The 22841-nt window shown below is 38.9% G+C and overlaps 1 protein-coding gene across 8 annotated transcripts in view; it reads right to left on the bottom strand.

The window, feature by feature from the left end:
• PLCB4 (phospholipase C beta 4) overlaps positions 1-22841 on the bottom strand; it is a 166992-nt gene that overhangs the window by 32847 nt on the left and 111304 nt on the right. For all 8 annotated transcript variants that reach the window (XM_077749141.1, XM_077749143.1, XM_077749142.1 and 5 more), the window contains 5 exons: positions 19616-19718; positions 18103-18267; positions 16755-16959; positions 3956-4044; positions 3241-3391 (listed from right to left, as the gene is read on the bottom strand). In XM_077749141.1, coding sequence (XP_077605267.1) covers positions 3241-3391; positions 3956-4044; positions 16755-16959; positions 18103-18267; positions 19616-19718 — 713 coding nt within the window. The remainder of the gene's footprint in view (positions 1-3240; positions 3392-3955; positions 4045-16754; positions 16960-18102; positions 18268-19615; positions 19719-22841) is intronic.

Raw genomic sequence — 22841 nt, 5'->3', positions numbered from 1 at the left:
GACAGAGACATACAGAGCAGGAGTGGGGGAGGGAGAGAGAGAGAGAGAGAGAGAGAGAGAGAGAGAGAGAGAGGATCCAAAGCAGGCTCCAGGCTCTGAGCTGTCAGTACAGAGCCCAATGCGGGGCTTGAACCCACGAACTGTGAGATCATGACCTGGGTTGAAGTTGGACGCTCAACCAACTAAGCCGTCCAGGTGCCCCAAGGGTTAATTTTTAAGTTTAAGTTTAGAGAGCCACATGTGGCGAGAGGCTACTGCACTGGCCAGTGCAGTTCTATATGCTTCCCTGGTATGCAAGTAGGGTTAAGCAACTACACTTTGGTCTCCAAAGATTTTGGCTAAATGAAGGTTTACTACGTAAAGTTTTTGTTCTTTTCAACAAATCTCAAAAATAACTTGTTTTCTCCCAAGCTGTAATTTGTAGGTCAACTAGTCTAGTTTTCTTGATTCCTTATTCCTGAAGAGGAAATCAAGCACTGGGCAGTTACTGCTGTCTGGCTGTGTGTCTAAGAGAAACCATTAGAACTTTCTCACCTCCACAGATGTGGGCAGCAAATGCTGTACACCCTGCTCTGTCTCCATCAGGCCACTCTAGCTGATCTCCAACTGCCAGCACCTGCATTTCCCTGCCTGAGGAATTTACCTGAGGACTCTCCCTCTAACATGCATTACTACTCTTTGGTCAATCTAGAATCATTAGGGAACTGATCCCTCCTGCAGGGGCTCTCACCAAAGGCTGACTGTAGTTCAAGTATGTGCTGCTCCCCTGCTCATCCAGGAGGATGCCTCTGAGGTGACTGTCCAGCACCAGACCTCAGAGTGTTCCCAGGGGCACCGAGCTCCAAGTGCCTCAATGGAGCCTGAGCGCACTGATTACTGGCTACCTTCTCCACCTTGTGTCACCTCTCCAAGCCCCCACCTGTGTACATTGTACCCCCTAAATAAACTACTTGCATCTAAAACCTTGTCTCAGGGTCTGCTTTGGGGTGACCTAAACTAAGATAGTTCTGTCTTTTTGTTGTTGTTGTTTATTTATTTTGAGAAAGAGAGAGAGAGAGAGAGAGAGAGAGAATCCTAAGTTGACTCTGTACTGTCAGCATGGAGCCTGATGCGGGGCTTGAATCCAAGAACTGTGAGATCATAACCTAAGCCAAAACCAAGAATCAGATGCTTAACCAAATGAGCCACCCAGGCGCTCTAAGGCAGTTCTCTGTCTTAAGAAAGAGCTTGCCTTCACAAACGACACCTCTTCCTACAAAGGCCACTGGAGTATTTTATTTCCTAACTCCCCTCCACCTGATTCCTCAGTTCACAGATAGGAGTAGGAAGAACACCTACAAACTTCCCTCTTTCACTTCTATGCCATTCTTCTAAAAGCTACCATGCAAATAAAATAAAATAAAATAAAACAAAATAAAATAAAATAAAATAAAATAAATCCTTCATGGAGACAAGGTTCTGCTGAGCATGGTTACCTCCACATGGGTCCTTCAAAATTGTATATTCATCTGCTCCATGAACTTCAGCATCTAGCTCATGGTTTTCCTATGTAGGCATTGCCAAACATCCAGTACAGTGATTCAACATCCTTGAGAAGAATCCATTACTTCCTATTCAAGTCAGATCTATGTTTCAGAGTCCAGCTCAACTGGGATCTCATCTATAAGTCTTTTCTGGGATCCTTGCTGGAAGAGACACCCTCTCCCCTCCTGTTTCCAAGGAGTCAGCCCTCACTGATCACTGCCGGGCCTGGCTGTTGTGTGGGGCCCTGTCCTACACTACCCCTCTAGCCACATGAGGTCCCTGAAGGTTTCCGTGAAAGCATTTCTTACAGAACCTGGTATTGTCACTTAAAGGCCGGAAGGAAACAGTATGTAGACCTTCTTCCTCAGGGTGCCTGTTGAGGAGACTGGACTAGAAATGAGAGAAGCTTGGCTCTCTCAAATCTTGTTTGGAACCAGGGGTGAGAGAGTTCTAAACACAGGAATCTTCCCTTCTAGAACTGGGATTGCTTTTGTCTTCTGTAAGCTGGTCACACTGCAATTTTTCAGGCTACTTGACTTACTATAATTACTAATGTCTTTATGTACTAGGGGGCATGATATAAGGACTTTAAACAAAAACTCTCCCATTTTCTACAGTCTCTCTGTTTGAATGGCTAATGTTAATAATGACCAGTACTGGAATGGAATGCCTGTGTCATCGGCTTGCTCATATCTCTGGGGGAAGCACAGACAAACAGCTGCAGGCAAAGTACAATTTGGGCTACTTTTGTGCAGCCTCATTTTCCAATTTGTTACACAAAGCTTCATGCACTCTTAGTTTCCTGCTAAATTACTATGCTCCCTTGATTTGGAAAAGCCTGTCATTTCTTACCTTAAACTGTAGCACTGTGTGTACTTAAGTGTACAAACAACTTGATTCCCTAACATCGAGGGCCTTCTGAATTCACATATAAGTGGGAAATATACATACTGAGTAAAAAACCATTAAAAAAATTCTTATCACAGAAAGAAGAGTGAGTTTAGTAAATGATTCATGAGCAAGGAGGACATTCAAAATGTTTAATACCAGTGTGGGATGGGCACCATCCAATCAAAATGAAAGCCAACCCAGTAAAGCATAAAAATCAACTTTAAATAACCAGTATGGTTGCATCCATACATACCAGCTGAATATTAACACATGGGGGACATCATTCTTTGTGGTGACACCTCTTAGGATATCTCATTTTACCCACAGGTAACCATATAGAATTGGCCTTAAAATGCCCATCTGATAATTTCACAAATAATCATGGATGCTGAACATCCACCCATAGCAGCAAACTGCCAATCAGGGAATCTAGGAATATCAGAACAGTGATGATTCTGTTGGTTCATGAGCCCACTGCCTGTCTGGAAGGCAGAAGAACATGGGGATGAGTTAGTGAAGTCCATTGTGTGGAAGTTTTTTTCAGTAATGAGACGGAATTTAAACATTTCCCAAAACTATGGATATTGCACCCAGTGTCCTAAGGTGCAGGGGATCTAGCAGATGAGATACAAATGCTGCCTCCTTGTTAAACACTCAGGAAGATTAAGCAGTTGGCCCAATCTGCGGAGAAGCAATCTACTCTGGGCTTTTACAGGGCAATCAAAATTGGCAGAATTAGCATCTCTAATAATCTTCATAAAAGCCCCTTCAAAAAGACACTAAAATTGCCAGAACAGACAAAGAGCCCAAACAACCCCCCTTTACCTTTCTTGGCTTCCACTCCAGACCCCAGGGCGGCCGTGGTGGTTGGTCTGAGCTCAGAGCTGCTCTGCGGGGTCACGTTTGCTTTGGCAGTGTTGGCCTTTCCTTTCTTGTCATTCTTAGAAGTATCACTGGGCACGTCTGCTATGTCACTCTGGAGCAGAAATGTTTATATTAACCCAGATGTATGCCACCTCGCGTTCAACTGTCCGGTGCCTTCTCTATCTGACTGAATCCAGTCTGAACCACTCAACAAGTCCCCTACAACTCTCTTAACGGATCTTTGCCTGGCAGGAGAAAACATGCAACTCTTTTACAAGCAGGGTATGGTAAAGGGAGCTTGAAAAACAAAAGAAACAACACAAGTGTGCATTGAAATGGGAGAAGGTTGCATGCAAGACTGATAAACAACAAAGAAGTGTAAATGTTAATTTCATTAATTCGCTAAGCTGCATTAGCTGGTATTTTAGTGTATCATAAAAGCATCCTGTACTTTAAATATTCCTTGAGCATCATCAATGTCCATTTATTAAATAGGTTACACTTTTACAGACCCTTGAAACTATTTGGTTGAACTGATGAGTTCATTTTTAAAAACCCTCTTCAAGTTTGCTGTATTAACTTATTACTTTGTCTTAACTCTTGTCATCACTGACCACCAAACTTCCCCAACTTGGCTGTCTTTAGTCAGCCGGGTCTTTAGTTAACTGCTACTTACAGTTTCAATGCCCATAGCTCTCATTTGGTCTGCTCTCTTTTCCGTAATGGAAAGAAATTTCTTTGGATCTGATAAAGCATCCACAATATCTGGGGGAAAGAAAAAAGCCAGTGAGCTGTTGATTCTGTCTTACTATAAACATCCAAGAAAATTCAGCTAATAAACAATTCATAATCCTGGACCCTGGTTATTTTCTAAGTACCTTCTCCTAGGAAATAAGACAAAGTTTGGAAAGCACAGTCAGTTACAGGAATCAAGAAATAAGTAAAGCAAGGATCAAAGGCCAGTTGACTTTTTCCTATTTGCTCTTTGTTTTTTCCCCCAAATAAAGATGACAGTGTGGCAGGGCAAGTCAATTGCCTTGGTTTATTGACTAATTTGTGTGACTCTGAGCAGGTTGATTCATGTCCTCAACTGTGTTTCATTTGAAAATTAGGGCTGATACCACCCACTCTGAAGGTGTACTATGAGCATATGAGGTGAGATAATAAATGTAAAAAGTACTTGGAACGTAGTAGACACTGCCAGTATCTAAGTCTTAATTTAGATAAGGTGGCTAACACATATTTTAAGCCGGTTTTGGTTCCATGGTAGTTAAAATGAATTATTTCCCCAGTTCTCAGCTACATCTGCATTTAAAAACAATAAAATTTCATTTTTTATTTAATGTCATTTGAAGAGTTTCAAGTACTTTCTAGCAGAACCTCATGTAATTTTGCATTTACTAATATTATATAAATGATAATTACTCTCATTACCTTAAAACAGTACAATACTTACACATTTCAAAAATTTTATGTGTATCAATTTCTTCGAGCAAAATCAGGCTACTAATTACATTAAGATAATTTTTCTCAGTTTAATTTTTTCCTTTTTGTAATAGAAAATACATGCACATGATAAACATTCAAACATATAACATATAAAAATCCCTTCCCCTGAAATTCCTACAAGCTGGTATATATTTTATCCATTTCTTGTATATATTTTTTGAAATTACAAATGGGTTCATAGTTTTCTGAACCTATTTTGTATTTTGAAACTTCATGTATCTTGGAGACATTTCTGTATCATTAACAGGGTCTAATACATCACTTTTAAGGAGTGCTATTTTCTGAATGGCTTTAATTTCTCTAACAGTTCCTTACTGATACACTGTTAGATTACTTCCAGTTCTTTGCTAATATAAAGAGTATTGACTGCAGTAACGTCCCTGAATATCTCCTAGCATACATTTGCAATGTCCACAGTATAAATGCCTAAATGTTAGGATGATGGGTAAAAACTACTTTTAGTGAATGAATTAATGTCCCATTGAGTTTATGTACCAAACTATTCTCTGATGCTAGATATTTAGATCGACTTTCAAGTTTTTTGTTTCTTTAATGTTTATTTTTGAGAACGAGAGAGAGAGCATGAGAGCAAGAGAGAGGGTGGGGGGCAGAGAGAGAGAGGGAGACACAGAATCTGAAGCAGGATCCAGGCTCTGAGCTGTCAGCACGAAGTCCAACATGGGGCTCAAACCCACAAACCATGAGATCATGACCTGAGCCTAATTGGACATTTAACCAGCTGAGCTACCCAGGTGCCCTGCAATTTTTTTTTCTTTTTATGAAAGATGATTTTGCAAGAAATAGGTTAGTACAAAAACAGATGTATCATTTACTTTTATCATAAAATTAGTGGTTCAGAAACATGAGAGCAACTTATATACTTGATGAGCATTACTAACAAGATATATTCATAATAAGCTTTAAAATAGTTATTTAAGAATAATTAATGGAAGAAACAAGTACTAATACAGCAGAATTAAGAGGGTTCAGTAGGTTGAAAAATGCCCTTCAAAATTCATGACTGCCTGGCACGTTAGAATGTGACCTTATTTCCGAATAGAGTCTCTGTGTATGTAATTAGTTAAGGACTGAGATAGCACTGGATGAGGGTAGGCTCTAAATGCAATGATCGGGGTCCTTATAAGATGAGGAGAGAACACACAGAAACAAAGAGAAAAAAGGCTAAGGGATGATGAAGTCAGAGAATGGAGCATTGGAGCTACAAGCCAAGGGATGCTACGGCCTGCCGGGAGCGGCCGGGAGCTCGGAAGAGGCAAGGAAGGATTTCCCCAAGAGCCAACTCTTTGATTTCAAACTTCTAGTCTCCAGAACTGTCAGAGAATACATTTCACTGTTTCAAGTCTCCCAGCCTGTGGCAAATTTGATTACCCATGGTAACCGATGAAAAAGAAAAAAAAATTTTTAAGGAGACAGAAATTTATTGTATACACGGCAAGAGGGCAGTGGGCAAGACAAAAGAGAAATTGCCTGCGAGGAGGAGGTGATGGTGAGGAGCCAATTACAGGGCAGTGAGGGGGCATAGGAATGCATGAAATTTTCCCTTTTTCCATAACTGTGCCTGGTGTTAAGTAGCCCATTGGTTAGTTAGGGCTTATAGCTATTTTGAGGTGAGTCACTTAATGAGACCGTTTGCATCAGCTTGGTGGTGGTCGCCGTTGACCCTTCCACCTTGCTCAAGTTTCCATTGCTCAAGCCTGTTGCCTAAAAGTGGACTCTATAAACCCCCTGACAGATTGACAGCGGCAAATCTTTGGCATTTGGGCAGAAGTCTCAGCTTCAGTAAGTTCTTCCTGCTGCATGAGGGGTGTAGAAATGCCCCGACCTATTATGCCCTGACCTATCGGTCAATTGGGAATATCTATGCAGGAATTACAAAAGGCAAAGGCAGCCGAATCCAAGGCAGACAACATATGTGAGTTATCTTCAGCTTGAAGTTATGGCAGCAAAAGGATCTTCTATTCTTGGGTGTGTCTTTCAAATAAAACAGGTCTTATCGCTGTTCACAGGGAGCATTCATCCACCAGCCCCTGGAGATCTCCCAAGGTCCTGTCATGGCTTGACGAAAGAATATTTTGAATCCCAGAAGATTCTTCCTGTTTCTTGCAGCTATTTTTTGGTCCCAGCCTTGAAGGTCGATTCTGTACAATTCTGATCTTGAATACAGGTCCTATAACATGCAGTCGTGACACAATACAGTAAACTAGGCTATATATTGCTTTGTATTACATGGACAAACTGGCTGAGATTTCTGATCAGCCATCTGCTGTAGGATCATGTAGATAGAGCCTAAATTATACATCAAAATAGATGCTGCAAATTTATCCATTAGTTGGATAAATATCATTATTTAAATCTATCCTCAATTACCAATATTAACAATTCTAGAAGCCACTGGGGAGTTATGTTCCCAGATCCTGAAATTCTGCCTTATTATTTGAGTTTAAACAAGATGCCTTTCTCCATTATGTATGCCTTTAAAATTTTTGTAATATACAACTCAGTAGTGTTCTTGACCAAATGGCAACAAAAATACACAAAGGAGAAATAAGGCCTGTTCAAACTGAATCACAGGGGACTAAAAGAAGATGTCAAAAAGATAAAATATCTGGAATAAGTGTTAGGTTAGCAGGTTACTTGAGACAGGCACTTCATTCTCGGTGATTCTGAATAATAAATCAGATCCTTCTAGGACATGGGATTTTGCCATGTGGTGGCTGTTGCTCATTCTGCAGCTAGAGTAATACATTTATGCAGAGGGAAGCCACTGGGGTAGTTCCACCAAAATTTTTCAGCAAAAGGGCTCAAGATTAGGGAGTCAAGACCTGATGGGGTCTCTTTTAGGTAATTTTTCTTTTGTAGCTTAGTTTGTCCTCTGACCAGAGCCATATATACACCTGACTTTTAAAGAAGTATTTATACACACACACACACACACACATAATATATATATATACACACATACACACACATATATATACATATATACACTTATATATAAATATGCTGAATATCAAAAAAGGAAACTGATTTTTATTAACATTTAAAATAATGCATGATCAGAGAATGAGAAGCTGTCCCTCAGTATCTCCTACCTCTATATATGAATGTATAACTATTAGAAAATGTTATTTTTCCTTGCTTCAGCTCAGGAATGCATATTCTTGGCCAAAGATTTGCATACATTATCTCTCTTTGGTGTCGATATGGTATTTCATATATCAATTGTATATTTCATAATACATGGGAATCTTCCCCTTGTATTGGGGGAACACTGTGGCTGGTTATGTTCTGTATTCCACAGGACAATTACCTGTGGGATGAATGAAGTTGAAATGCTGATTAACATTGACTTGTGTGCCAGGTGTGTCCGGGGACAGGGCACACTGACCTTCTAACAGGGTACAGACCTGTGCATGTAAGCCTCTGACTCTACAGAACCCACAAAGGAGAGCTGAAATATTCTGGATGCCTGGAGGCCAAGACACAGGCTCTGGAAGCTTTCTTTTTAAAAAGGAACCAGTCTGAGGCACCTGGGTGGCTTAGTTGGTTAAGCATCCAACTGTTGATTTCAGCTCAGGTCATGGACCTGTGGTTCGTGGGTTCGAGCCCCGTGTCGGACTCTGCACTGGCAGTGCAGGGCCTGCTTGGGATTCTCTCTCCCCCCACTCTCTCTGCCCCTACCCTGCTCATGCTTTTTCTCTCTCAAAATCAAATAAACTTAAATAAAATAAAAAATAATAAGGAACCAGTCTGCCTTTTCTCATTTTCTTCTTTCTTCTGAACCTAACAGAAGTTTTACTTATTTATACTTTAAAAAAAATACCATCTATTTCTAGGTTTAGTGCCATTTTCTTCACCAGGAGTGAAGATTTCCATGTATATTCGTTTTTTCCCTCCTCCTTCCCTCCCACCCATCCTTCCTCATTTCCAGAGTTGGAAGCATCAGTTTAAGCATCCCCAAGAATCGAAAAGATAGCAATTCCTCAGCACAGCTTTCCAGATACTAGTTGGCTTTATAAGGGAGGTCCATCTTTTATCTGTTTGCTTATGTTTAACTGGTGCTTCTCAGGGTATTTAATTTGGGTGCTTTGGAGGCGAACACCAACCATGGTGCCTAGATGGCCCCCTCTTGGTTCAGATACTTTCCTGTTCTCCCCTTGACTGTTTCTATCTTATCAAGAGGTAAAGGCAACAGAAATAAATATACATTCCTTGGATGGCTGCAAAGTGATGCTAAAATAGATCAACAAATCCCACAACTATGATTTTAGATGAGGTCTCTTAGCCTCTAGCAAATGATTAACCATTTCTCAAATTCCATTTCTAGAATGCAAAGAGATATCTTAGGTGAAGGGGGACAAAAGACCTTGTGGTCAAATAATACTGGAGAATACTTATGTGCCTCCCTCTTCCTGGGCTCCACAGTACATCTCAAGGAACAATGCAATAAGGACCTTGTTTATTTTATTTTTTAAAAATATTTTTATTTATTTCTAGGAGAGAGAGAGACAGCGCGAGCAGGGGAGGGTCAGAGAGAGAGGGGACACAGACTCCGAAACAGCTCCAGGCTCTGAGCTGGCAGTCAGCACAGAGCCTGACGCAGGGCCTGAACCCACGAACTGCTAGATCATGACCTAAGCGAAAGTCGGACGCTCAACCGACTAAGCCACCCAGGTGCCCCAATAAGGACCTTGTTTAAATTCACCTCACCTGGCAACTCCTGAGTGAATTCTCCATAATTCATCCTAACCCCTTCTCTGCAGCTTTTGTTCTCAGTGTTCTTACTAACATTTTCTATAGTTCAGAGGAAGCCATAATAATGGATACCACTGCAATGCGAATCAATTTTCCAAGAAATGTTTGATAGAAAAAGTATGTTAGCATCCATAAGGGAGAGGAGAAAATGGAGTGACCTTTAATTGTATCAGGAAATCCTGAGATTATGGCCAGCAACGGCATCTTGATTAATGACGTTCCTCCTCTGGAACTATGTGATGTAAGCAGCAGCCCACTATCTTTGCAGAGGGTTTGGAAAGCAGCCCTGTAGGATGCTGGGCAGAAAGAGCAAGAAACACCAACCTCCAGCCCCCATAATGGACCTTTAATCACAGGGCAGGTGGGAAGGGGGAGCTGGCAAATAAACAAAAGGGCTGCTCCATCTCTCCTTGCACAAAAGGGCCTACGTGCAGAAGAGGAAACAAAATCTACAGCTACAGGAGCGGTGATAAGTGCTGCTTGAGAAACTGGCGCTGAGTGGCTCACACAACACATCTCAGAGTGACATTTAAGTATAATGCTGATGTGCCATATATTCTGGAAGCATGCCATCAGCTCTCTTCTTTGTTCCCCTTACCACTCAGTAATAAGACATACAGATGATCAAAAACAACAGTGGACTAGAGGAGACAAATACTAATGCTCATTTAATTGCCATTTGTTTTGGAACTGCTTCCCATCACAAAGAGCAGTGGCTCACAGTGATAAGGCCGCTGCAATGGGTCAGCACTGATATCCGTGGCATTTGCACCTACAGATAGGGCAGCAAAGACAACCCCAACACTCAAGACTCACTGGATTTGACAAAGGAAAAGCGACCTTAACACCTAGCCTAGCGCTTTCCTATTGCGTGGGAGTAAACAAGAGGGCTATTTTACTCTACGTTTAGTAGAAATCTAACACTGAAGAAGTTAAAGGGAGACTTTTTGATTCACTCCTAGTCATCCCTGTTGTAAACGTTACTGCTTGTTTTCACGTCCAAGTTTAGTTTCTGATAGTTAAGAGATGCCATTGTTCTTCTCCAGCCCAGGGACATTTGACATCCATGCAGCTTAGGAGCAGAACCATCTATGGAAAGAGCTCTGAAGTTCGAGCAGCCATATTTGCTCTGTGTTTTCCTTGTGTGTCTTGGGAATTCTTGCTACAGCAATGAGGAGGAGAAGCAGTTGCATGAAATTCCCTGCCTCTGTTGCCTGACAGGGCAAAAGGAAAGAAAATAGGCAACTGACAGGAGAGGAACAGGGTCAGGGTGGAACATACTGGATCAAGACTCAAATCATGTTGGGAAGGAACTAGGGTAGCCCAGAGCTCTAGGCATCTAAACCACCATATACATGAAGGTAGAAGTAATAATGGGCAACTGCATAAGTACCAAATTGTCTCTGTCGGGAGAGATTCCTCATCCTCTGGTAACTCACAGCACAGAACTCTAATAAGTAAGTGACCAGAAGCTTCTGTCAATGCCCAAGCCCTCCCCCTAAGGAATTGTCTTAACTTAGAAAAGCCTTTTAAGGAACATTTTCCTTGTTTCTATAAAATGATGCCACCCACCTGACATTACCGAGATTTAAAATACATTTAAAAATCATGCAGAACATGGAGTTGCTGGTGCTTAAAGAAAACCATGGTCACATTACTAATGCATTAGAATTCTGAAACTTTGTAGTAGGCATGGAATTAAAAGATTTTTCCTATGATGGTGAACTGCTTATGACAAAAGAGTTTACTGTGGCAAAGTAAAGGGTAAAGTTAGGGAAAAGAAAATGTAACCAGTGGATTTTTCTTTAGTTTGTTAAAAATAAGCAGAAATGAAAGGAAATTAATGGAAGAGTTGCTGTAGTCAGGCATGGTACCAAGAACTCACTAGATCTTCACCTATGAGCTGGGGACTGCTGTTAACCCTCGAGCTGCAATGAGGACACTACAGTGTACAGTGTTCTGCAGAGCTCCTTCCGGGTCACACAGCCAATAAGCCGTGGGGGCTTGAGCCAGCATCCTCACATACCTGCTAAGTGGCCTCAATGAAACTGCAGCCTTTCAGGCCAAGAAAAATAGAGTGTTTGATCCCCAACCATTACCTCCACTGAAGTTTATCTAGACATTGAGATGTATTTGAGACCACTCTGGAAATTATGAGGGAACTTCTAATTAAAATTTGCTTTGAAAAATTACTTAAAAAAAGAGAAACCCAATTTAAACAAGCCTTCAAAGGGCACTAAAGAGTATTATAAGGTAAAAGGAATACAAGTGAGCAAGAAACACATGAAATGCACTCAGTCTGATACATAATTTTAAATTAGCAAATTAAAAAATGATGGGATACCACTTCAACTACCATTACTAGGGGGGAAAAAAAAGAATTTCTTAGGACCCAGCATTGGCCATGGTGAGTACAGCATGCAACTCTCAATCTCATGGTCATGGGTTCAAGCCCCGTGTTTGGCATGGAGCCTCCTTACCAAAAAAAAAAAAAAAAAAAAAAAAAAAAAAAAAAAAAACAACAACCAAAAAAAACAAAAACAGTGGTATATACACATAATGGAATATTATATAACCTTTAAAAAAACAACTGAAAAGTCTTATGTGCATCGGCAGGAATAATCTCCATGATATATTACATAAAGAAAGCAAAGCATAAACATGGTATATAGTATTATCTTTTTGGGTTAAGTTAAAAGCGAAATATGTATTTGTGATACACACATAATACACACACACACACACACACACATATATAAGCTTTACATTTGTATATATACATATTAACTTACATATGTACAGATATGCTTTATGTTTTATAGTCTTAGTCCTGTTTTAAGGAATTCATGTCTTTCTTTTATTTAAAAATGTTATCAAGAATTATTTAGGTAGCAGGACGATAGGTTGTTTTAGTTTTAGTTTTTTCTGAATTCAAAATAAATATTTACATATTTTCAACTCTCCTTTGTGCTGTTTTCATATTACTTTGCTGTTATAGAAAAGGCAAAATACAATTTTTAAAAATTTTCAGAGGTTACATATTCTCACTAAAATGACCCAGAAGTAATAAGTGAAGTCCTGCCCTAGTGGATAGTGTGTTCTCTGTGATGTTCCTGGAAGCTGCCCAATGCAGTGGGCCAATGCCACTAAACTCTTACCCCCATTTGCAAAGGGATAACTGCTGTTAAAGTTGGGTGTATATCCTTTCAGAATTTTTTCTGTGTACTTTATGCATATGTATAAATAGATAGTAAAGGTTCTTAGTAAATAATAATGGGATCATTGTGCAATTTACTTTTTCTCTTGGTAAAAAATCACTGTCATCTTTCCATCCTGAGCACTGAGATCTAACTCATTATTTTTAATAGATGCATAGTTTTCTACAGAATGGTCATCTATATTTAACCAGTCTCCACGGATGGACTTAGCTTGTTTCTGATCTTTTTTATACAAATAATGTTGCATGAAGTTATAGCCAAAAAATTTGTCTTCTTTTAGCTATCTGATTAAAGAAATACATAATTCTGAGGTTAAGTATTCAGTGAATTATAAAAGTTCGGATTTCATTTGCTTGGACAGGAATAAATAAGGTCATTTATTTAACTTATCTATCTATCTATCTATCTATCTATCTATCTATCTATCTATCTATCATCTATCTATCTATCTATCTATCTATCTATCTATCTATCTATCTATCTATCTTCTTTAACTAATCTAAGCTTGTGGAGTGATTTTGGACAAACTGATCTCACTTAAAAGCTGAGAAGAAATGATTTATCAAATTATTTAGTGTCCTGAAAACGTGAATATTTTCCTGAAGGGGTCAAAACTATTCAACTAGAAGAGCACAATCCTCTTGCCAAGTAACACTGGCTACTGAGGATACCTCCTCTAGCATGGAACAGAATTTTTCAGTTTTAGCACCATATACTCTGTATTTCAGCTTCCTCGTAATGCATAAATACGTCCAGCACTTTACTTATGAAGGCCTTGGCCTGGGCTGCTTCCCTGTCTGGAGAGAAAGTTTTCCTTTCTGCTGTGATTCATCTTTCAAGGTTCAAACAGCCACTGAAGTCTCCCTCAACCCCACTCTGATTAACCACTTCTTAGTTCAATGCTCCAAACACCCTCTGGCTACCCTGTGGGCACTTATATAATAGATTGTACTTATTTATGTATATGCACATGCATGTGTGTACACGGCTGGACAATTCCTGAGGATAAGTCTACGTGACTTTTCCAACTTTATATCTCTTACCCATACGGTAGGTACTAAATAGTAATTGTTGACTCCATCTCTTCCTTTCAGAAAAATATGTTAAGTGAATACACTAAGAAATAGTTTTTACTGATGAAACTAGTAAATGTTAACAAAAGCTCCAGCTCTGGGGCAGCTGCGTGGCTCAGTCGGTTAAGCATCCGACTCTTGACTTCGGCTCAGGTCATGATCTCAGCGTCTGTGAGTTCTAGCCCCACACTGGGCTCTGTGCTTACAGTACAGAGCCTGCATGGGATTCTCTGCTTCTCGCTCATCTCTCTGCCCCTCCCCCCACTCGCTTGCTTTTTCTCTCAAAAATAAATAAATAAACATTAAAAAAAACAACAAAAAAACAAAAGTTCCAGCTTATACACTGCTGATGGGCTATCCAGCAATCTGTATCTGAAGCTTTAAATATCCTTTCACTTCAAAAAATTTATCTTCAGGAAACAATCATGAATATTTCCAGAGCTTTACACATTTTTGTAAGAAAAAAATGGAAATGGCTTCAATGTTTATCAATAAATTATGGATAATACAGATTTCATGACATGGAAAAACACTGCCTATTAAGTAAAAAAAAATTAATGCTCTAAAGTAATGAGTCCAAATGAATATGTACAGTAAAATGTATTTAATTAAAACAGAAGAAATGAGATTGAAAGTAAAGGGACTAACATGGCAACAGAGCTGAGTCTAGGCAGTAGATTCATTGATGACCCTTCCTTTATTCTTTGTGTTGTCAGAATTTCTTTCTAATATATATTTTATCTACTTTGCCACTTACAGAATAAGACTTATTAAACATATCTGTGGAATGAATAAATCCATATTATCTTTCTTTAGCCATATAAAAGTCTGATGATACATATCAGCAATTTTTTCCCCTAGAAAATGCTGGCAATGCAAGGATGCGGTTTCATTTTGAACTTTTTCCTATAGAATCAACACAGAACATCAATGTTCTAGGGAACAGGGACTTCTACAGATTTCCTATTATGGTGGCTCAGCACATAAATGTTCATATCTGAATGGGGGAGTTTGGTTAAGCAGATGAAATAAAAACACGCTGTTTAAGAGGCCATAAAGAAAATCAGAAATTTAGAAAAAGGTGGATCTCATATTCTTATGTTGTTATCCTCAGATAAGTCCCTTAAGTAAGTCCTTGGGGATGTCTGCCCTTAGTTTCTTAACCTACAAGAGAAATGACCAGAGAATTCTGAATAAAGTCTTTGAATGTCAAATCTGAGGTTCAGATATCAAACTATGATAACATAGTACAGAAATTTCACATGCTTCTGATAAAAAGGAAGGGACTATAATGATGTGTTAGGAAAGAAAAATCCATGAGACTATTTTTTAAAGAGATTAATCTGAATCAATATATATACAAATATTGACACTGGTAATGAGCTACACTATAAATACAGATGTTTCATCAGCACAGACCTACATGACTCAATAACTTCCAGAAGTTAGAGAGAGTGCTTGACACAAAGTAGGAACTCAACAAATCACTGCTTTCCCTTTTCTAGTCCAACTGCCCCTTTCCCTGGCCTGAATTAGAGTTCCATTTGAAAAATAACCCATGCAGAAGGAAAATCTTTTTGTATTCTGCCATATTTGTTTATACAACCATTTCTAAAATGTAGTAGTGTTATCCACCACCTGCTTTCTAAGCTCAAGTATGTGGAACATGATTATCTGATCATCATCTGCTGATGCCTATGGATGTCACAGCCTCCTAAAGATACTCTATAGGTCCCCTGTCTCTTCTCTCATCCACTTACCAGCCCCACAGCACCCCTCTTTTCTGTGCTCGCAAATCAGTTACAGTAGGTTCTGGCTTCTAATACAGGCTTTCCTTTTAAAGGAAAAACAAAGGAGGGGGAGGAAGGAGTCTTTATGACTGAAAAAATCCTCATGGCTCACATTACTTCTTGAATCTGCAGTCGGGTTGTTAAAGCTGAGGATTAGAGAAAATCTGCCAACCAGCGACTCAAGCATTATTTAAACAAACAAACACACAAACAAATAAACCCACAAAAATACCCCCCACTGTCCCCAAACAAAGCTGTGATGTGTTCCAGCATACTAAAGAACTTACTGATTTTATTCTGTTGTTAGCCACACATACGTGGGTGTATACATTTTTGAGCTTTGCTATGTAATATACTGTAATGCCAAGCACTTCACAAGAATGTTAAGAGGGAGGCAGGAGGAATATCTTTACAGGCTGGGAAATGAAGGCTTGAAAGGTTATGTCATTGTCCCAACATCACCCAGCCAGGAGTAGAGAGTGAGAATTTGGCACCCTTGGTTAATTTGACACAATCACTCTGCTGCACCGTTCCCTTAGGATTCAACACCCTGAGAATACAGAAGATCTTTGCTTTCTTTTAATGTTCTGGGCTTAATTGAGGGTAATGACAAGTTAATATGTTTGGGTGTAAGCGAAATCCCAAGATTTGTCCAGGTTTTGATTTCTTCCATTGATTACCTTGTAATACCACAAGTCCTCTGTGGACGGATGACTGAAATTTTTTTATGAAACTGAACTCTCTGGTGAACATCCAATCATGTTGATATTTGAGTTCAATTTAAATTTCTTAGTGATACCAACTGAGATCTATGGTTCCGTATTTCTTCTGTCTTTTTCTCCCTTTGAACGATGGTGGAAGTAAATCCCTCACAAACATTTTGTAAAGATGGATAAACCATATAAACTACAATATTTTAAAACAAGAAAGAACCTGAAAGGTAAACTACCCCTTGCCCTTTCATTTCTTACCAGGAAACCTGAAGTTATTATCTATCCTTGATTTCTCTGGGGCTACAGGGGTTGGCCACACTGGTAGGAACAGACAATTTTTTTTTTAACCACTGGTGAAATCTTTTATAATCCTATAATCTGGACATCTTAACTTACCTCCAAATCCATCAGGCACATATGTTTTAAGAACAATATTGCAGAAAATTGTTGGCAGTGATAATGGTTTATTTCCCTCGTTTCGAAGAGAAATGTGTCGATAGCCTGCTTGGAGGCCATCCAGTGGAAGAATCCTCTGGCCTATGAGCCTGTTATTGTCATCATACACAGCTATTCTCAAGACCGCCAGGTCAGGGAGGATTACCTGCAAACAAAGAATGGTACCTTTCATGGATTTTTCTGGGAAGCAGCTCCCAAGAGCCCTGACTCGAGGAATCTGGACCATACCCACACTGCTCTTAAATGTGCCTTAATGGTGAAAGGAAGCCTGTTCATTCTGCCAAAGAACACTGGCCACACCCACAACAGATCCAGCTACAACAAACTATAAAAAACCAGGGGGAAAAAGGCCCACGACAGGTGTGTATGCAAGTTACACCACACTTGGAACGTAGAAGAAAATGTTGTAGTGGGGGTTTCAGGGATGATGGCCGAGGGCCTGGAGCTCACAATGCCTTGTTTCACTGAACTACTGATCTTCTGTAATCTGAAGATTACAGTTAGCCTATTCTGAAGCTGCTAATCCTCATTTTTGTTAAGATAAGAGGCCAGTTATCTGTGTTGTGGGACATACAAATGGAGAAGAAACACCTGGAAAATCTGTGTCCTAAGAAGAAGCAAGAAACCATTTAGGATGACAAAGGAAGTGAAAAAGAAAACCAGATATTCTTGGAGACAACACTACCAATGCATACAGTTTTTAATACATCTTACACTGATAAGAGAAACAAAGGGAAAAAGTGATTGTAAGATTAAAAGCTGAATCATTAAAGAGAATGACTATGATTGGTCTTAGGATCAAGGTATAGAATTAGGAAACCTCCCCCAAACCCAAAACAGACTGGGGAGGGTGGCAACAGGTGGCACGCTTTCTGGAAGCATAGGACAATGCCAACTGGCCTAGTTAAGGACATTGATTGGCCTTTTGGGTGCACCATCCTACCTGTCCTCTTGGCTAAAGGAGCATTGCAAGTTACCAGCGGCTGCCTTTTCAGAAAAGAACTCTCCAACATGGGATGATGTCCATTCGTGAGGACACATTCTAAGGAGATTGTGAACCTGGACTGTGAGTATTGCCACAGAAGGTGGGCTCCTTGGAGGAAGAAAGGACATGGACCAACAGAAACAACAATCACATGACATCTACAGAACTCATCCCCTGGAAGAAGAGGGGAAAAAAAAAGAGGCATTTGGGGTTCCCTAACTGCCCTGATGTCATGTAGTGTCTACACACTAAACTAAGCCCCTAAGTTAGCAGAACAAGTCTGACACATTGGAAATGTCCTACCTTGCGAAACACAAATGATTCTTCATTGTAGACTGGATTGAGTCCGTTGTTCATCACCATGCGAGTTCGGAATTCCTTACGTATGGTGTCGGTGGGCAACCCATACATATCCACTTCTACGTATGTACCAATTTTCTTGTCTGATAAAAACTGACCTGATATGACCTGCGGCAACACGGAAATAGGATGAGAGAGAAGTCTGTGTAATTATCAAGAGCAAAGAATAATCTAGAAGTAAGACATTTTCTGTTCATCTTTAGAAATTTTAATTATCTATGAAAATAACGTGTTCATTGCTTACTAAATTAAAACATTATTGAGCAACTAGTATGTGCCAAAAAACTCAAGATGGAGGTTCTGATTCTGAGAACCATCTATGAAAAGAAAGAAGAAAAAAATAATGAATCATATAATACAAAGAAATAATGTCCAGAGCAGCTTAATTCCACGTAAGTGCCCACATCTATGAAATGAAGTGATGGGGTTCAAATATGTCCTAAGATCCCATCGAAGCTCTGAAATTCTGCCATCTCATACCTTTCTGGATTCTTTTATAAGTCTTGGAAAGAGACAGACACACTGAAGAAAAAAGGAATGCTAAAAGTTGCCTCTTATCCTTTACCAATATTGATAATGTTCATTGTTATAGATTTATTAAGATGAGCATTCAATTCCATCTACTATCATGCCATGGAGAGACTATTTTTCATTTACAAACTTTCCAAAGGCCTCTAGCCATTTATTATTTCCATAATATTGAGTAGCTGATAATTTTGAAGGTTTTTTGAGGTAAAACTAGCATACAAGAAACTGTACATATTTAAAGCGTATAACAAGATCAGTTTGGACTTAGGTGCACATCTGTGAAACGATGATGGTTTTGACTTTTTCAGAATGTCAGGTAGTTGGAATCATAGTATAGTCTTTCCGGTTATTTCTTTCACTTAGTAATATGCATTTACGTTTTCTCTATGTGTTTTCATCACTTGATGGCTCATTTCTTGTTAGCACTGAATCATATCCCATCATCTGGATGTACCACAGCTTATGTGTCCATTCACCTACTGCAGGATATCTTGGTTCCTTCCAGTTTTTGGCAATTATGAACAAAGTGCTACAAACATCTTTGCATAGGTTTTGGTGTGGGTGTAAGTTTTCAATTCGGTTGGGTAAATACCAAGGAGCATGACTGCTGGATTACAGGCTAAGCATATGCTTCTGAAGTGGCTGCACCATTTTGCATTCTCATCAGCAATGAATGACAGTTCCTATTGCTTCACATTCTCCATCACAAGGTACGTTTTTGATCTGATATCTTGCTAAAAGTAGCTAATAGTTCTACTAGTGACCAACATGTATTTTTTAAGAAAAAAGGAGGCATTTTGAGTCACCTTTACATCTTACATCTGGATCTTACATCTGGACATAAAATATTGTACTGTGATATTTTAAGGCTTTTCCAGGGCCATCTGCATACCCATTTATAGAATTCTTTGAGGAGCAGGGGGCTTACCTGCACTGAGCAAGTGGCTGCAATAACCCCGTCAACAGGAGTTTCAGAGAAGGGATCAAATGTTCGATCAGGCCGTCTCATGAAATCTGGTTTGAGAAGGTACCTGGTGGGACACAAGCATAAAAGAGTTTATTAGGTGTGTTTACAAAGATTATAAAACTCATGCTTCAGGACACTAAGTGTTTCCTTTTCCCCATCTCTAAATTACGAACTAGGCTTTTAGGCAGATGATTCTAAGGATTGAAGAAACTATTCCTGGGGCGCCTGGGTGGCTCAGTCGGTTAAGTGACTGACTTCGGCTCAGGTCATGGTTTCAGTTTGTGGGTTCGAGCCCCGCATCAGGCTCTGTGCTGACAGTCAGCTCAGAGCCGGGAGCCTGTTCAGATTCTGTATCTCCCTCTCTCTCTGACCTTTCCCTGCTCATGCTGTCTGTCCCTCTCTCTCTCTCTCAGAAATAAATAAAAAGACATTAAAAAATTAAAAAAAAAAGAAACTATTTCTGTCCCATGGATAATCCTAAAGAGAATCAGGAAAGAAGGAATGATTTTTTGATTCTAGGCTCAGTGACATCTAGGACTTGCTGATACTATTATATTCTTTTGAACTTTTTTATGTCATGGACCTCTTTAGATATTTACTCTTATATGAACAGAATAAAACACAAAGGATAACAATGAAAAAACAACTATATGAGTTAGTTATTAAAATATGAAGAGTATATGATACTCTACTTCTTTATTGTGTTTTAATTACTACATTAAATTATGAGATATAGTGCCGAGCTGATAACTATAATTTCAAAGTACTGATATGCATAAAAATATTTTGTGAGATCTGCAATAATATTACTGAAATATATGAAACTAGTATGAAAATATTTGGTTTATATTTGGTGTCAGAGTCACAGGTACCATTAATATTACTGTGAATTGTTGTCTATGTTTACATTCAAAAGAACCATGCAATTTCAGTTAGAGGCAGTTGAACATAAAGATGTAGTTACCTCCTCATTTCTAGGCAGCGGAATTAGGCAAGGAAATGAAATAAAAGGTACCTACGTGGAAAAAAAGAAGTAAAACTTCTTCTATTCGCAGGTGATATGATCTTGCATATAGAATCTACTAAAGGAATCTACATAAGGAATCTACTAAAAAATGATTAGAACTAGTAAATGAGTTCAGCAAGGCTGCAGGATACAAAATCAATATACAAAAATCAACTGTGTTTCTATATACCAGCGATGAACAATCCAAAAATCAAATTAAGAAGATTCCATTTATAATAGCATCAAAAAAGAATAAAATACTTAGGAATATATTTTAACAAAACAAGTGCATGTACTTTGAAAACTACAAAATATTGTTGAAAGATAGTAAAGAAGGCCTAAGTAAATGGGAAAACATCTCGTGTTCATGGACCACAAGACTTACTATGGTTAAGATGGCACTATTTCACCAGATTGATACACAGATTCAATCCCTACCCAGATCCCAACTGACTTCTTTAGAAATTAACAAGCTGATCCTAAAATTAACATGGAAACTCAAGGACTGAGAATAGCCAAAACAACCTGGAACACGAAAAACAAAGCTGAAGGTCTCATAATTCTCAAAACTTTCTACAAAGCAACAGTAATCAAGACAGTGTGGTACTGGCATAAGGATGCACATATAAATCAATGAGACAGAACCGGGAATCCAGAAATAAATTCAAATATCTACAGTCAATTGGTTTTTGACAAAGACGTCCACACTAGTCAATCGGGGAAGGAATATTCTTTTAAACAAATGCTGGGACAACTATAATGGCCACATGCAGAAGAATAAAATTGGCCCCTTCTCTCATATCATATACAAAAAATTAATTCAAGGTGGATCAAAGACCTAAATATAAAAGCCAAAATGATAAAATCTTTAGAAGAAAACATAGGGATAAATCTTCAGGACTTGGCAATGGATTGTAGATATAACACCAAAAGCACCGGCAATAAGAAAAAATAATAAACTCAGCCCTATCATAAAAAATTTTTGCCCTTCAAAAGACACTACCAAGACACTGAATAAACAAGCCACAGAATGGGAGAAAATATTTGCAAATCATATATTATCTGATAAGAGGTCTGTGTTTAGAAAATGTAAAGAATAACCCAGTTAAAAAATGGGCAAGTGACCTGCATACTCATTTCTCCAAATAAGAGAAACAAATGGCCAACAAGGAGATGAAAAGATGCTCAGTATCAATAGGTATCAGAAAAATGCAAATCAAAAGGAGATGTCACTACACACACACATTAGGATGGCTACAGTAAACTAGTCAAATGGCAGTAAGTGTTGACACAGACACACAGTGTTGACAAGGACTGGAACCCTCCTCCATGGTCGGTGGGAATGTAAAGTGACACAGCGCTTTGGGAGACAGTCTGGCAGTTCCTCCAAAAGTTAAATATAGAGTTACTATGTGACTCAGCCATTCTACTCTTCGCATACACCCAAGAAAAAGAAAAACATACCTATATAAAAACTTCTATGTGAATGTTATAGGAGCATTATTTGGAATAACCAAAAAATGGAAACAATCCAAAAGTCTATCAGTAGATGAATGGATATACAATATGTGGTATATCCACACAATGGGAAAGTTTTCAAGAAAAAGTAGTAAAGTACTGATACCTGCTACAGCACAGATAAACCCTGAAAGCATGATGCTAAGTGAAAGAAGTTGGTCACAAAAGACCATCTATTATAAGAATCCATTTATATAAAATGTGCCATAGAGACAAATGCAGAGACAGAGAGTAGATCGTGAGGATAGGCTGGGGATAGGGAGCAGGGGATATTGGGAGGTATCAGTCTTCTTTCTGAGGTAAGGAAAAGGTTTTGAAATTGACCTAATTACGCAATGTCTGCCCTTCATACCTTTTGGTTACAGTCCTATCATCACACTCAGCCAGATTCCATAATAGCCCTGAACTTGTATCAGACAACTTCATCTCTCCAAAAACATTTTCTTTGTTAGAAAAGCCTATAGCCACAGATAGAAACATTCCATACTTAGAGGAGCCAAAGATAAAGGGCAATAAAACCATATTCCCCAAAACTGTGAGTTTACTTTTAAGTGTAAAAGAACTATAACTAGTGGGATCAAATCTTTCTCATTCTTTAGGAGCATAACTTTTACTAATTTTAACTCTAGATGATATCAAATTTATCTTTTAAAATATAACCAG

The sequence above is a fragment of the Crocuta crocuta genome, unplaced genomic scaffold (genome assembly GCF_008692635.1).
Source record: "Crocuta crocuta isolate KB4526 unplaced genomic scaffold, BGI_CrCroc_1.0 scaffold407, whole genome shotgun sequence".
NCBI lineage: Eukaryota > Metazoa > Chordata > Mammalia > Carnivora > Hyaenidae > Crocuta > Crocuta crocuta.
The sequence above is the reverse complement of the archived record's forward strand: the minus strand, read 5'-3'. Positions and strand labels throughout refer to the sequence as shown.